The 16,038-nt window shown below is 34.1% G+C and overlaps 1 protein-coding gene across 2 annotated transcripts; it reads right to left on the bottom strand.

Annotated features, from left to right (window-relative positions):
• Nucleotides 1-174: 174 nt before the first annotated feature.
• LOC131929956 (uncharacterized) lies at nucleotides 175-14,297 on the bottom strand. 2 transcript variants are annotated; one of them, XM_059286343.1, is made up of 9 exons: nucleotides 14,176-14,297; nucleotides 11,984-12,234; nucleotides 10,418-10,557; nucleotides 9,613-9,781; nucleotides 8,965-9,091; nucleotides 8,349-8,545; nucleotides 6,666-6,866; nucleotides 5,988-6,137; nucleotides 175-4,099 (listed from the first exon to the last, which is right to left on the bottom strand). In XM_059286343.1, the coding sequence occupies exons 2-9, from the start codon at nucleotides 12,108-12,110 to the stop codon at nucleotides 3,501-3,503; spliced, it is 1,710 nt and encodes a 569-aa protein (XP_059142326.1). In that variant the 5' UTR covers nucleotides 12,111-12,234; nucleotides 14,176-14,297; the 3' UTR covers nucleotides 175-3,500. The 2 variants fall into 2 exon arrangements, with proteins under 2 accessions (XP_059142326.1, XP_059142325.1); XM_059286342.1 differs by having other exon boundaries at nucleotides 14,165-14,289.
• Nucleotides 14,298-16,038: the final 1,741 nt, after the last annotated feature.

Raw genomic sequence — 16,038 nt, 5'->3', positions numbered from 1 at the left:
CAACACACACAAAAAACTTGATTTTTTTCCAAATAGCTTGTAAATTAAATATTTGGAATTCTAGATGGACGACCACCCCCACCCCAGTAGACATGCATCCTCAATCAACTTTTGTGGACATCACAAATAGATTACCACATAAATTTTAACAAAGTATTTTTTTTTTTACTTCCTTTTATTTACTTAAATTAATATTGACTTGATTATAAAAAATAAACAAATATTTCCTGCAGGACGCACATCTGGTTTTCATGAAAATCAGTTTAAACAACCCATTAATATACCATGTTTAAACTTAGCAGTACATGTGACAAGCATTACAATGCTGTTTGCATCAAAAAGATGAAATAAGGTGGAGATTTTCTTTAGGAATGTGAACAAATAAAACAGTCATCGTAGAAACACACACAAAAAACTCTCCACTGCTGAAGGTTTAGAAATCTCATTCAAACCATCAAAAAATTATTTAAAGGTACAGGCAACTTTAATTAATAAGCACCTTTAATTAACAAAGGTACAGAAAATAAGAAACCACTTTAAAAGTATTAAATTACTGTATAAAAAATGTTTGCACTGTTAGGAGTTAAATATGTAATACTGAAAATACAAAGTTACAGATCAAGGTTTAGAATCATTAGAGTGAGTAGAACACAAACAACCTACATTTTTTAATTGACTGGAACTAGCTATTACAGAGGTCCAAATTATCAATTCAACACTTACAATTTTTTTCTACATACTTTAAAAATTAAGAAAATGTGAATGCATTGATACTTACACAAAAATCAAGCATTGATTAATACTAACTTTCAATTAACCTTTTTAAAAAAATATAATTTTTTAACGAATCAAATATAACCTAACCAAAACTGCTACATAAAAAAAAATGTATTTGTTGAAGTAAACAGCTAAGCCACAAATAAAAAAAATTGAACTTTTTTATTTTTTAATTCAGCAGTTGGTATTATCAAAATACCTTTTATAAATCAATAGCAGTTGAAATGCATTAAGTTTGGATTAAAATTCTAATTTACAAATATAGGACAAAATATGCATTGTAAGGCACCTTATAAAAGTTAGCCCACTAAAGTAAAATATTTTTAAAAAATAATTAACCCAAAGCAAAAATATAAAAAAAAAACATGCACAATGTTTTAAATACAGCCTCTTTGGTAAAGTTAAAAGGGGGAAATAAAGTAATATTCACACAACATAAGCTGTTAAAGATTTTTAAAACAAATAAAATTAAATAAGGTATTTTTTTACAGCTGATTCCCTGATTGTGATTACTGTATTAAAAGTTGAGTTTTACTGTGTACAGGTTCATTACCCCTCTCCTGTCATAACATGCCCACCCACAAGCAGCTTAAGTAACAAGTGAACAAAACTGTTTCACTTGAATCTAAACAATGGACATTAATATGAACACACAAAGTATGCTTTTTTGTTACCTCTTATTTATAGGAGTATTTTTTTAAAAACAACAAAGATAGCAAACCATATATTGAACTAATTAATCATAATTCTTAATAGTGTTTCGGCTTTCTTAAAAATATAAGCAAGAATGTCTATAGATTTTAAGTATAAGAGATAAAGAAATAACTTTTTATTTTAAAAATAAGTAGTCAAATTTAGAGAAATAAAAATAAAAAACTGAACAAAAACTAAGTATAATTTTACAAAAAAAAAAGACTAATAATCAATATCATTATTGTAAATGCACAGAAAACTGTTGTATAATTAACAATAACAGCTTTAAATAACTAGTGCTTAAATTTCCTCTAACAAACACTGAACAACTTACAAGCAACACCTGATGCTCTTAGTAGGTAGAGATCTAAACAGATGTCTTTCAATGTTTCTTCTGATTATATTGAATTCATTAATATTTAATTGTAAATACAATCATACATATATAAATATAGGACTCTATGAATTGATATTTAATTAATATAAAATGAGACTAAAAGCCCATATATGTAAACTGTTATTCTGTTATACTAACTACATTTGTATTCGATTACATTGTTCACAAAGCAATAACCCAATCAAAATTACCATCAAATTTTGAAAACAAAATATATATACAAAAGGGTAATTGTCTGAATTGAAAAAGACATCAAGTTTGTTTTATTTGCCTTTTTAAAATCCTCAGAATTAAAAATTAAAACACATTATTACTTCAAATTATTTTAACTCCCAGTTTTTCTACTGTATAAGATAATATTTGTAATATATGTCAACTAGTAGATAAAACTAAAAACACAGGTTTCAAGTTAAGAAAAAAAAACATTCACCAGACATTTAATATTACTGATGTACATGAATAAAAAAAAAACCTAACATATTATATTTATAAAAACAATACTTTTTATTAGCAGAAACAATCACTGCAATTAATCCACTATTCCTCACCAAAAAAACCCATTGTTTTATAAACTTTGTAGGTTTAATATAACTATGAGTGGTATTCTGGGCAATTACCAGTTACTGGCCATTAGGTTACATTTAAGGTCATAATAAAAAACATGTTAACCCTTACCACTCAGACCTACATTTGTGCTTGTCCCTCAGCCCCTTACATTCAGTACCCTCCTGCCCAGAGATTTATTGCCATGTACACACATCTCATTAGGTTCAAAACAAAATATGTAACATTATCATTTAAAACAATAACTCATGACATGTAGAGAATTACTTGAACAAAACTAATAAAGCTGTAAAAAATGAAGGAAGCTAACATTACTTGTCCACATTAAATATGTATTGTTTTCTGTATCTAGATTCTAGGTCAGACAATCAAAATGGCTGTGTTATGTTCAGCCAGCATGACTCCCTCTGACAAAAAACTAAAATTTTTATAATTTAATTTTAGGGGAAGTAGGTTTGACCATTACCCTTTCAAATAATTATTCTGTCTGGCATTTTAGTGAAAAGAAAAATAATTCAAGTCAAATACATCCTTTTGTGTTTGTGAACATTAAGCATGTTAGATGGAAAATCATGCAACTGGACATTGAATAAAAAAATATTGTACGAGGAATGAGAAATGGAAAGTACACGGCCAGGGCAGAAAGGTTAACATAAACGAGTATTTTCTGGGAAGTAGTTTCATCTCTATCTCAGAAAACATCAAGTGGACTGTCCAGATATGTCTGATTTGAAAAAATAAGCAACCTATAAAAAGCATGGAGGTCAACAACACCATAAGAATAGGATAAAACTGGAACAGATAGAGGATCTAGACCATGTATAATCAGGAAATCTCTTTTGATAGAACAGAAAGAGGAACTAGACCACATATAATCCCAAAATCTCTTATCCTGCTTTAAAATCCAAAGATTTCTTGTATTTTCCACTAAGCTCATTGAGTTATACTTGTACAAAAAATATAATTATAAACTCAATCAACAAGTCTCAGAAAACTATTCCAGCCTCCTTGTATTCTACTTGACAATGGAAAGCACATCTAAAAATTGCACTGTAATTTGTACAAGTTCCTAATGCAGCAAAATTTCTAAAACACGCATTAGAAGCTGGTCTCGCTTGAACCTATCTGCGTGAACATTCTTGGGCTCATTGGGACCCTCTAACTTGGACCACTCTTCCTCTGAAATTAATGGGTAGACCACTCCAACATCAAATCCCCAAAATGCCACTTTACCTCCCCTGTTCAATCTTGCAGTAAAAATCGCCACAGTTTTGTTTTGCTCATCCTGATTCTTATAAAAAGCTTTCAACTGAACTTTTTTACCGCTGGCATCCGCATCCCCATTAGTAACCAATGTCTGGTCTATGCTCAAAGCTTTGAGACTCTCCTCAACAAAGTCCAATGAGATGTTGTCACAGTTGTCCTGGGAGAAGAACTGAAAGCAGACAGGACTGGTGGGGAAGATAAGGGGCTCTAGACTGGCAGTCACGGTGGTGAATTCTCTCCCATTGGCTGCTGGGATCACAGACAAAAACTGTTTGTCTGGGTCCCCTGGGGGTGAGGTTCCTCTCTGGTCAGACGTGACTTCAGTCTGCACTTGGAGATGGACCAGGCCGAGGTCAGAGTTCAGTGTGGAAGATTCTAGAAGCATTTCTTTCAGGGGAACATCTGATTAATAAATATACACATTTTATAACTGATGAACCGTCATCAATAAAAAAATAAATGTGTTGAATACTCATCAAAAACATGTAACAATATCCTCTAATAAAAATTTAATAGGATTACTTTTTACTTTCTCGTATATACGAAGTATAGAGAAAGTCTTGTAATCGTGCAAAAAAAAAAAAATCGAGATTTTTACAAATCTCGACGTTTCACACCTCACTGATACGGAAAAACATAATTTTGCAATCTTGTCCGTATGTCTGTGTGTGTGTGTGTGTCTGTCTGTCAGTCCGTGTGTAAACACGATAACTTGAGTACCGTTACAGCTAGGTTGATGAAATTTCATATACAAGTATTTAATCAAAATCGTAGATCCGTATCAACTTTTGAGCGATTTCTGATAACCGGAAGTGGTACTTTTCCTACTTTGAATTTTTCAAAAGCCTATAACTTGAGTACTATTTCAGATAGATAAATGAAATTTCATACGTAAGTAAAAGATCTAATTCTCTACCTTCTATTAAATTTTGAGTCATTTCCGTTGACTGGAAGTAGTACTTTACGCTACTTCCGATTTCTCAAAAAACTTATGTAAATTTTAAAAGTAATAATAATATTGCGCACTATTATGCGCTTTTTTATTTGGCGTTCACTTGGTGTGCAATTAATTTGTCTACGAGATTTTATTCTATTTTTAAAACTTTAAGTATTTAAAATGGATTAAAAATCATGTCTATAGCCCGAGTTCCCATCCCCTGTTATTTTATACGAGAAAAATGGCCCGTTGAGGAAGGATACACCGGGCGCTAGCTTGATAGTGCTGTCTCTTTTCTCTAAACTAAAACCAACCCACCCCCCCCACACACACAACCCCCACCCCACCCCCACACACCACCCCCCACCCCCACCCCCCACCCCCCCCCACACACCGCCCCCTCCACACACCGCCCCCCCCCACACACACCAACCCCCCCCCCACCCCTCCACCCCCCCCCCAAAAAAAAAAACATGCCTACCGTCCCATTCAACGAAATATAATTATATACTTTTTCCAGTGTCCGCCCCTTCCCCGAAAATTCTACCCCCGCCCCCGAAAATTTCAAGTACCCCCACCCCTCTCTGGGGAGGAAAAAGTCTAAACTAAAACCACCCCACCCCCCACACACACCACCCCCCACCCCCCACACACACCCCCCCCACCCCCCCCACCCCCCCCCCCCCCCCACCCCCCCCCCCCCCCCCAAAAAAAACATGTCTACCGTCCCATTCAACGAAATATAATTATATACTTTTTCCAGTGTCCGCCCCCTCCCCGAGGGGGGGGGGGGGGGTCTCAGACATTCTTACGCGGGGGGGTGGGGCTTCGCCCCTACCCGAAGAATTGTATGCAAGAAACTCTTCACGCAAACCATTAAGATTAGACAACATTTCCTTTTTATTCAATGTTAACGCGAAAATCAATGACTTCATATAACTTTGAGCACTCTCTGGGTTTGAGATTATTTTCTACTCTGTGCGCTAAATGTGTCGACGTCATACTTCGTTTTTCGAATTACTGTGCATGTTTTTATTTTCCTTGTGTTTTCTCTAGAGCGTTCTTGTCAGATAGATAGATAGACAGACAGCGAAACTATTAGTATTAATAAGAATATTCGAGAAAGTTTAGGGGAGATCACTCCCGGTTTATTTATCATAAAATTATAAATGTGCTCAAAAGAGGGTCACTACGAAATTTAAAAAATAATTTTCTTTCATTCAGAAGTAAAAAAAATAAAATTGCTTTTAAGTTGAAAACAGGCCGGTAGCTATCAAAGTTGTAAAAAGTTAATTCAACAAAATAGTCTGATAAAATTTTTAAATTCTTAAAACATAGAGAAGGAATCTTTACCAAGCAGCTTGGCCAGGAAGTGTGAGGCCATGCCATTGGCCATGACTGAACCACCTGACTGCAGAAACAGGTACAGTTTACTGCTGACAGGATCAGGCTCATACACATGCTCAGCTAGGATTAAAAGGGCACAGCTAGTCATCCAAGCATCTGAAATTACCATCGTCAATAGTCAAATCATTAAAAACCTATTTATAAGATTTTTCATTTCTAATAGAAAAAACTGACACCTACTTTTTAATCAGCCGCTGTGATGAGCTTATTAGAACTAGTTTTAATAACAAAATATATTTAAAATTATGATTTTCCTATGATTAACACAGTGATCTCCCCTGGTTAAAGGTAGAGAGGGTTTGCAAAATCACAGGGGAGGTTATCCAGATACAGGGTTGTTTACAGGTAAATGGGGTATGTCTATGTAAAGGCGGGGGGAGTCCAGGTATAAGAGTATACAGGGGTGTGTCCAGGTTTTGTCAACTTGAAGTAACTAAGCTCAGTCAAGCAAAGTACAGCGAGGGTTTTAAGTACCTTTATCTGCATACAACCATGTCCAGCGATGGTCAGATATTTAAGTACCTACACCTAGATAATCCTATCTACTCATAAACCCAATCTCGCCCATCGAGACTGTAACTTAAAAAAAACCTTTAATTGATTAAATCCAGGTAATGTTCTCACCTGAGCTGATAATAGAGTTCTCTGGAACCATGCACACAACATACTTTGAGGTGTCGACCAGGGAATTCAGCCAGTTCAACAGGTGCACTGCAGACTTGCTGTTTTGTATCCCTGTAGAAACAACTAGAATCTTCCTCAAAGCCTTGGGTCTGACAGAAAATGTTTCGGAATTTCCTTGTAGAGTTTTGTTGTTTGATTTGTCTGGAATATTGAAATGTAGGAGGCTTATCATTTGAACTATTGAAACAAAACTTTTAAAAATATTGTTAAATAGCAAAATCCAAAAACAAATTCTCTCTATTATTAGTAAAGGTACTTCAAAATCTATTTGCATGTTATAAAAGGTGCAAAAAAAATATGTCATACTTTTTTTTTTTGGAAAAATCAACTCAACGAAAAGTGCTAAAACCTGGCTTACAACAAACAAGGACATTATAAACCTCAATTATCCATCAAGTCAGATGAATGTGAAATAACCTAATAAAATTTACCTAACAGTATTAGCTAAATCAAAATAATAATTTAAAAAAAAAAACCCTACATAAAATTTTTTTTAAATTACTAAAGACATACTGGAAACCTGATCATGACGTTTGTATTCATATAGATTTGAAATAACACTGAGCTTCTAACAAGATTTATTTGTGGTTAAATTAAACATGTCTATACAATCTATTTCACATGTCTAGTTTGTAGTTCTGGCATGTTTGGATATGTAGGACGACACTTCTGAATACTTGAAAACCACAGATGTCTCTTAAAATTTCAAGTGGATAATTGAAATATTTCTTTAAAAAAAAAAAGCTTTTACTGGAAAATAAATTAACCGCCACTTAAGAGCTAGAGCTAATTATATCCCAGAAAAATAAGATGGGTATCCAAAATGTAACAGACAACTCTGCTGTTGATTAAAATTTTAAGTATATGTTGCCGCAAGCAATTTTCCATTTTATAGATCCGGATAAACAGAAATATGAACAAAAGGCGAGCTTGCAAGTTTGATCATTGATAAGTAGGCCAATTGTTCTGTCAGCCATTTGACTGTTAGCCATTTGTCAGTAGCCTGTCAGTTTTGTCTGTCAGCTTTTTGTCTAAGTCAGCATTGTAAACCAACACTAAATAAACCGGGAGTGATCTCCCCTAAACTTTCTCGCATATTCTTACATAACACTATGGGGGATGGCACCTCGGGATATAGACATGATTTTTAATCCATTTTTAGTTACTTAAACTTTTTAAAATAGAATAGAATCTTGTAGAAACAAAATTGTGCTTAATAGTGCGGGTTATCGGAAATTGCTGAAAAGTTGATACCGATCTACAAATTTGATATTATACTTATTTATGAAATTTCAGCAACCTAGCTGTAACGGTACTTAAGTACAGACACACGTACATACATACACACACATACACACGCACATACACACACAGACATACGGACAAGATTGCAAAATTATGTTTTTCCAACTCAGGGAGGTATAAAACATCAAGATTTGCAAAAATCTCGATTTTTTTTTTCACGATTACAATACTTTCTCCATACTCTGTATATACGAGAAAGTAAAAAAAGGGAATCGGTCAGTGTTAGTGGAATCTGCATTTTTAAAGAAATAATTTTGCAAAGAACTAAAATAAAAGTGTGCTCAACTGCAGTATTTCTATCACAACAAAATAACCTACCAATGAATTTAATATCCCAGTTACCACAAATAGCCACAAACTCAGCATCAATGACACAGCCCAATGAGAGGTTAGTAACAGACACAGAGCAATGCTCTTGGAAAAGGTTTTCTCTCCTGAATATATCTAAGCTGTACTCCCTCGAGTGGGCCAAGTTAGTCTCTAAAGCAGCACAAACATCTGCAAAAAATGCCTCTCTGTAAAAAAGAATGCAAGTTTTATTTAGCGTTTTTTATTTTATGTCTGAAGTATAATATTTTTGTTTAAAATTTTAAAAAGCATGATTTTTATGTTTAAAACAAAAAAAAGCTTCTATTTTAACCATTCACTGATGTCGCAGATATTGGTGGAGTATTTTTAATGAGTATTAATGAGTTTTTTAAAGCACAATTATTACACAAACATTGAAACATAAGCTAACGTTGAAAAACTGAAGAATAACCATGAGCAAGACTGTTAAATATTTAACAAAAGATATCTGTGTGATAAAATATATTTCTTTAGGTAAAATGAGTGTTTAAAGAAAACTATATAGGTTTAAATAAAACTATGTATTTTGGTCTAAAAACTTATTTCTATTAATCTAAAGAAATAAGGGAAGAATGTGTTAATATACCTGTCAACAGCCACTCCACCCCTTTCACAAAACAGACTTGTGGCAATACTGTGCAGGTCTGCATTACGACGCGTATCAGCATTAACATTGACCCCCATGCCAAGGATGATGAGGGAGTTGGCTGAACCTAGCAACAATAATAGTTCAACTGTGTCATCAGTCAAAATAAAAGCAAAGTTCTCTTCAGACAAAGTGAAGTTCCATTTAAGATAAAGTAACTTTCCCTATAAGATAAAGCAAAGTTTTTGTACATTTGTCTTTCTGACATGATAGTCCATAGAGCATATGATGTTGAGTTTATCTGTTATTTGACCAGTGTTTTGTTTTAAGCTACTCTTCTTCAGGGAGGGGGGAGGGGAGAAGGGGTGTGATGTTTACCTCTCCAAACAAAATTTTTAATAAAATTTCAAACAGAAAGTATATACTTTAACCACCCGCACATTCAGAGGAAAATTTCTAAAAGAAACACTGTATTTGACTTAAGTGTATGAAGAGATTGTTTATTTTAGTTCTTGTTCGTATGCATAAACTCTTCCTCTGAAAGAGGTACTTTTAAAATTAAAGAATGCAATGGCATTTAAAAAGAGCTATTACATTTTTATCAAGCAGCAACACTTATACAAACAACCAATTGTTGAACCACCCTACCTGGTATGTCAAAGCGACCATCTTCTGCTAAAAACCCGGCCAGCTTGTGACCTTTGACCCAGATGTCATTAGGCCACTTTGGAATGGCCTGGACAACTCCATATTTACGTGCAACTTGTAGGACAGCCAGGCACGCGGCCACCTCAAGGTCATATTTACCCTCAAATGACTGAAAGGAAGAGACTAAACAATAACAACAATAACAATGATAACCAAGATAAGATAACCAGTGTAAAGTCTGGTAAACAAAAATACAGGCCAGCTTTCATCAGTGTTTATCTGTTAATGATACGCAATTTCAAATTATCAAGTCTACCTTTAATTACACCTTACCCCATTAACTATTTAACAGAGATAGGCTGTATACTAATTAAGTTATTAAGTACACTGTTGTTTGCTTGATGGTCCTTTCCTAGTAAAAATAAAGTAAAGTACTGCAATAGAGCTATCAGTTTGTATGGCAGGTGAAATAGCAGCTCATTTGTTTATGTGACCTCAATATCAGGGTTTCATACAGATTAAATGGGAAGAACTAACCACAATATCCCTCCATAGACAAAGGTTACTGAAACAGATGAACTCTACTTCACCTGCCATATTGACCACCAGATCAAAAAGGGTACCTTTACTTTTATTTTACATACAGACTATAAGCTCATTACTTAATGGTTAGCAGTAAAGTGCTATACCATTCAACCTTAATGTCCCTAAAAGTGATAGCAACAGAGCTAAAGTTCAATACAATACTATACTGCTGTGTCAACCAACGTGTGTAACTTAAATTATTACGTAACACAAAAAATACCTTGAAACAAGAAGGCAGGTGTAAGATGAAAGAAACGTAAATGTTTCCAGTGTTGGATGCATCCCATTTGTGATCTTTTGCACCACGGGCGTTGGTTTGTCTCTCTGATAGAACAGCTGTACCATGAGGGTAGTCATTCACTGTTTAAAACAAAAATTGTTTAGCATACATTTTTTTAAAAAATGTTTTCAATTTTACATGAGCAATGGGTAATAGTTTTCCACTGCCTAAAAATAGAGTCTATTTTAGCCAAATAAACGGAAATAACTAAAAATGTTGCTGCTAAAGTTGTACTTAATTTGACAACCCTTCCTATTATTTCATAATTTATGAAGAGAAAAATTGACAACCAGGGGAGATTATCATCTCCTCTAATACACATATAATTTATTAAGAGAAAATGTGACAAACAACTAAGGGAGCTAACACCAGTCTCTAGTTATCTCACTAAAGACCACAACCTCTGGTCTAAATACAGCAAAGCTGGGGTTGAGTTTCTAAATGCTGTGATAAGTTAACACTGTATATCACAAGCAGTGGCGTAGCCAGGATCGTCTCAAGGGGGGGGGGGTCCAATTTTTACCCAGGGACAAGCTTTCGATTTGCTCTCCCCTTAGACTTTTGATTAGCACACCCCTCAAACTTTCAATTTGCACCCCCCCCTTCAAACTTTCGATTTGCACCCCCCCCTCAAACTTTCGATTTGCACCCCCCCCCCTCATACTTTACATATTTACCGAGGGGTCTATGGGGGGTTATGACCCCCCCCCCTACCTACGCAACTGATCACCACAAGGGGTGGATTGGTCTGAGGGAGCATGGGGAGAAACAGGTGTAACTGGGTTTTGTCATAGAGAACTCAAACACCGGCTAATTAAAGTTAGCAGGTTTCTGAAATACTAAGACTTGTAATTATTTAATTATAATGTAAGTATATGACTATATAACTTTAACAGGAAAGTAGAGAAATACTGCTCTGATAAACCAAGAAAGCTTATATTCTAGTGTGAATAAGACTTTAATCAACCAGTTTAAAAAGTTTAGTCTTACAATTTTGAAATGTACACACAGACTCTAGTAAAAAATTAAGTTCTAACTATAACATTTTAAATATCTAACTAACCGTTCTTATAGTCTGATGTACTAAAAGAGTGGGTTCAAAAAAATTGTACTATTTGATCATACTAATAATTAATTAATAATTATCCCCCCTCAATTAAAACAATTCACAGTTCTAATACCGTGTTTACACTTGTGACATGTATACTATACATTTCTAGGAAAAAAACTTCGCTTTAGGGCCTAAGATAATAGGGGAGCCTACTCACTTATTGCGAAGTTTTTTTTTCTAGACATGTATAGTATACATGTCGCAAGTGTAAACGTGGTATAACTCAAGACTACACAATCATACTTTTAACTTTAACACATTCTTTATACTGAAACACATTTCTCATTGTCACTAACTTTCTCTTATATAGCTTAAAATAAAATGTATTACATGTACAAACACTAACCAGGTTTTTATAAGAGCTAATCTGCTATAATTATATTTTTATTATTTACCTTGATGCGCCAGCCGTCTAGCATCATCCATAGTTGATCCAGTAATCTCCTCATAAAGAATTGTTCTACCAATTTTAGCTGTTTTTAGATGGTTCTTAAAACCATCAACATCAAATTTTGCCATCATTGTGATTGTCTAAAGAAAACTTTATCTGGCCACTAACTAGATCTAGTTAGTTGGCTAGATATACAGTTTTTTTTTATAGACTTAGTAATTGGTGATCTGGTTTTGTCACAATTCAACAGTAACCCTGAGAAAAAAAAAGCAAGCAGAAAAAGATACATTTTTTTTAGTGAACAGTATTAAGATCTAAACATTTTTGCTAAAGCTAAAACTATTTGTCCCATTAATAATACATATTGAAACTAGACTAAAATCTTGACCTATTCTAGACTTGAGTTTATGGACCTGAAGTCTTTGCTTTAGTGAGCCTTCTTGGTAATGCATTGGTTCTCCAAACCACATTGTACACAGAAGGCTACACACTGAATGCTATGACACCACCACAAGCTACCAAGTAGAATGACTAGATTCTGTTCCATCAATCTAGACCAGGGGTTCCCAACCTTTTTTTTTACTCTAGAGCACATTCTAAAATATCGGTAGGGTGGCGGGCACCACCTATTTTAAATCGACAAACTCCTTCCATAACTTGTCATTTTCCCATAATTTATTTTCTTATAGTCATAATGTATTAATAAATAATAAACAAAAATGTTTCAAAATAATAAAATTATTTGGCATTTTTTTCAAATTGCATACAGGGGGGCACAGGGTTGGGAACCCCTGATCTAGACGATAGATTCCCTCCTTGCGACTAGAACAGTGGTTCTTAACCTGGGTTCAACTGAACCCTAGGGATTCAGTGAATCAGTCTCAGGGGTTCTACAGAGGTCAAGTAGGGTTGCCAGGTGTCCAGTTTTGAACTGGACAGTCCAGTATTTGAGCAGACTGTCCAGGATAAAATAAATATAAATACTGGACAAGTATATGAATAATACTGTTACCCCTCTTCTGCTTTGCGGCATGCCTGAGAAGGGAAGGATGGAAAGGTGTCCAGTATTTTCGGAAAAGGTATCTGGCAACCCTAAGGTCAAGACACACTCTCGGCTTATATGATTGATTCATGATCAGATTTTGTCAGTGCTGATAATGGAACTATTCAGAACGGTTCGGTGAATATACATATGATTATGCATATGTTAGGTTAGGTTTGCCTGTCGCCCCTCTGGAACATATGCCGCTAACAAGAGCTTTCCAGGCGTCTCTGTCCTGGATAAGTCTCTCCAACTGTCCCCAGCCTGGAGTATCCAATCTTCTTGGTGTCTTCTTCTAGGTCATGTAATGGTGGTCGACCTGGTAGTTTCCAATACATAGGCTACATATTGGCTTTCAACACTTGACTTCATAAATTCTCCATAAGGAGATCCATTCTTTCCATTTCTCCTTGTCTGTGTTTCTGTAGTGAGTTGTTTTTCACTATATTAGGCATAAGGTTGCTGACCTGATGCTCAACCCCCAATGTTGAATGTCCCCATCCTGGCCGGGGTGCTTGCTTTCATCTGACCCCTTCATTCTTGGTAATCATAATTAATTAAAATTAAGTTAAGTAATCTAGATCTAGAATCCAAAACTAGATTTAGATCTAGATTCTAGATAGTGTAGAGGTGTAGAATAGATCTAGACTAGTACTTCTAGCTAGATCTAGATTCTCTAGATCTAGATCTAGTTAGTAGACCTAAATAAAAAAAACTCAAAACTGTGACTGCCTAACCTAAACTCTAAGTCTAAACTCCTAGATCTAGTCCTAAACAACTGACCTAAACTAAAAAAAAACAACTCTTAGTCTTAGTGACTTTTACTAGTCATAACTTAATTAATATAATAAATTAATATAATTATTAATTATTATTAGGCCTATAATAATAGTTATTAATTAATAATACTATTATACTTAATTATACTATTAGTATTATATAATTATAATACTTTATACTTTATAGTATAGTTAGTATATAGATCTAGTATATTATAGTTTATAGATTATAGGCTAATAATATACTAAATTGTAACTAAATATACTAATATTAATAACTTGCTAACTAATAATAATAATCTAATATTATTTATTAATATTAAATAATATAATAATAAATAAACTTGACTCAACACTGACTTACACGTAACTTACAGTTACAGTTTGGGTTACATTCAGCTGTAAATACAAAATCTCTCAAACTTTTATTTCTTTTCAAAAACAAAGCACAGCGGCAACACAAATAAATTAAGTAGGTTACGCTGTTCGCATTTTTAACCAACTGATAATTCGTTCAACTTGCTTTTTCCCTTGACATATGAACTTGACATCTAGCTTAGCCTATCAGCTGTTTTTACTTTCGTTTCACCAGCTATGCTCCTCTATCTTTTTACATACGGCGGCAATTGTAAAACTATCACCATTCCCGCAAATTCTTATGGAATTTTGATCTGTATTCTAGAAATTTAGAGATCTAATCTAGGCCTAGAGTCTAGATCTACAAATCTAGAATCTAGTAGAAATTATTATTCTGCTCTAAAATCTAGATCCAGTCTATGTCAGACTAGCTAGATCTAGATCTATATTTTCTCGACAGAAGTCTACACTTTACTTTTTGAGCTGAGTGAGTGTTACACAACTTGAACTTTGTCAAGACTCACAGTTCAGTAAACAATAGTCAATAAATACTGGGTTGATTATGATAAAGTCATTAATTCATATTAAAAATATTAAATTGATATGTTGTTAATGTTAGGCCTAAGCCTAATGGTATTTAATTTATATTGTATTATTGTTACTCAAATACATTAGGCCTCATCTAATAACTAATAGATCTAGAATCTAGATCTAGTAATACATTTAGATTTAACATTAGGTCATTAGTAGGCCGTTCGAATTCGCAGCTTCCGGGTTTGTTGTTTTGAAGCCATCTCACGGCTCATGCGCTTACCAAAAATGGCGACCAGTTTCGCTTTCACTAATGGGTAGAGCGATAAAACTAATGATTACGAAGCCATCGTTAATTTAAGAAATCGGAACTATCCGTTTCTATTTAAGTCTGTTATTTAAGAATTGTCGGATCTACTTTTGGCCTAATTCCTTTGTTTGTCTCGCAAGCGGCGCCTTAGTGAAAGTAGCTCTATGAATTCTTGTCTTTTATATCAAATAACTCTTACATATCGCTTCCAGATGCAAACCAGCTTATGTCAGATGTAAACTTTAAAGTATTAATTTTACACACATTACCATTAACTGGTAATAATTTGGCGTGTTAATGAGATATGTGCGTGGGAAAACGATCACCCCCCAATAATGCCATTTTATTATAATCTTGCTTAGTGAAAACGAGGCGCGGGAAAATGTGTGCTGCGCAAGAATCCAATCATTTGGCTAGATTTATGACTGTTTTTTTATGTCACACCTAAAAATAGAATGTTTACGCTTTCTTCATTGATGATCGTTTTCATTATTTTTTAAACTGAAAGTATGAATTATTAGTTAGATTTCAGGTTTTGTAACTTGGTATACTTACCCTTTATCAAAATTAAAAGCATAGCATGCTGATTGTGAACAAATATAGTCATAAAACACAGAAATATAAAGTTACAAACAATGCGATGTCAGGATGTGCCACACCCGGGCCACACCCCCTCAAGAAAACACGTGTTTATTAAGCTGTTTATGTCACTTTACACCAGTAATTAAAATTAATTTTCAAATTTTTATCACTTATTGGGTAAGATTAAGCACATGTATACTGAAAATTAAAAAAAAAACAAAAGCAAATTCTGTTTTAATGAAGGTCACGGGTCAAGTTTTTTTTCCTTCTGTCAAGTTCATTGGAGGTTGCCACAGACTGACCTGACTTTGGAATTTTTTTTCAGTAATAATGACTTTACACAGAAAGTTAAAATATGCTAAATTAGCTTAGTTTACTAGTGTTCTAGCTATTATTGATACATTTTTAATAAAAAAAATCATTCTGTAATTCTCATCAAAAAGCCTAGTCATTAGGCT

This window comes from Physella acuta, unplaced genomic scaffold (genome assembly GCF_028476545.2).
Source record: "Physella acuta isolate Inbredline_101_S28 unplaced genomic scaffold, ASM2847654v3 ptg001698l, whole genome shotgun sequence".
Taxonomy (NCBI): domain Eukaryota; kingdom Metazoa; phylum Mollusca; class Gastropoda; family Physidae; genus Physella; species Physella acuta.
Note: the sequence above shows the minus strand (reverse complement) of the source record. Positions and strands in the feature narration are given on the sequence as shown.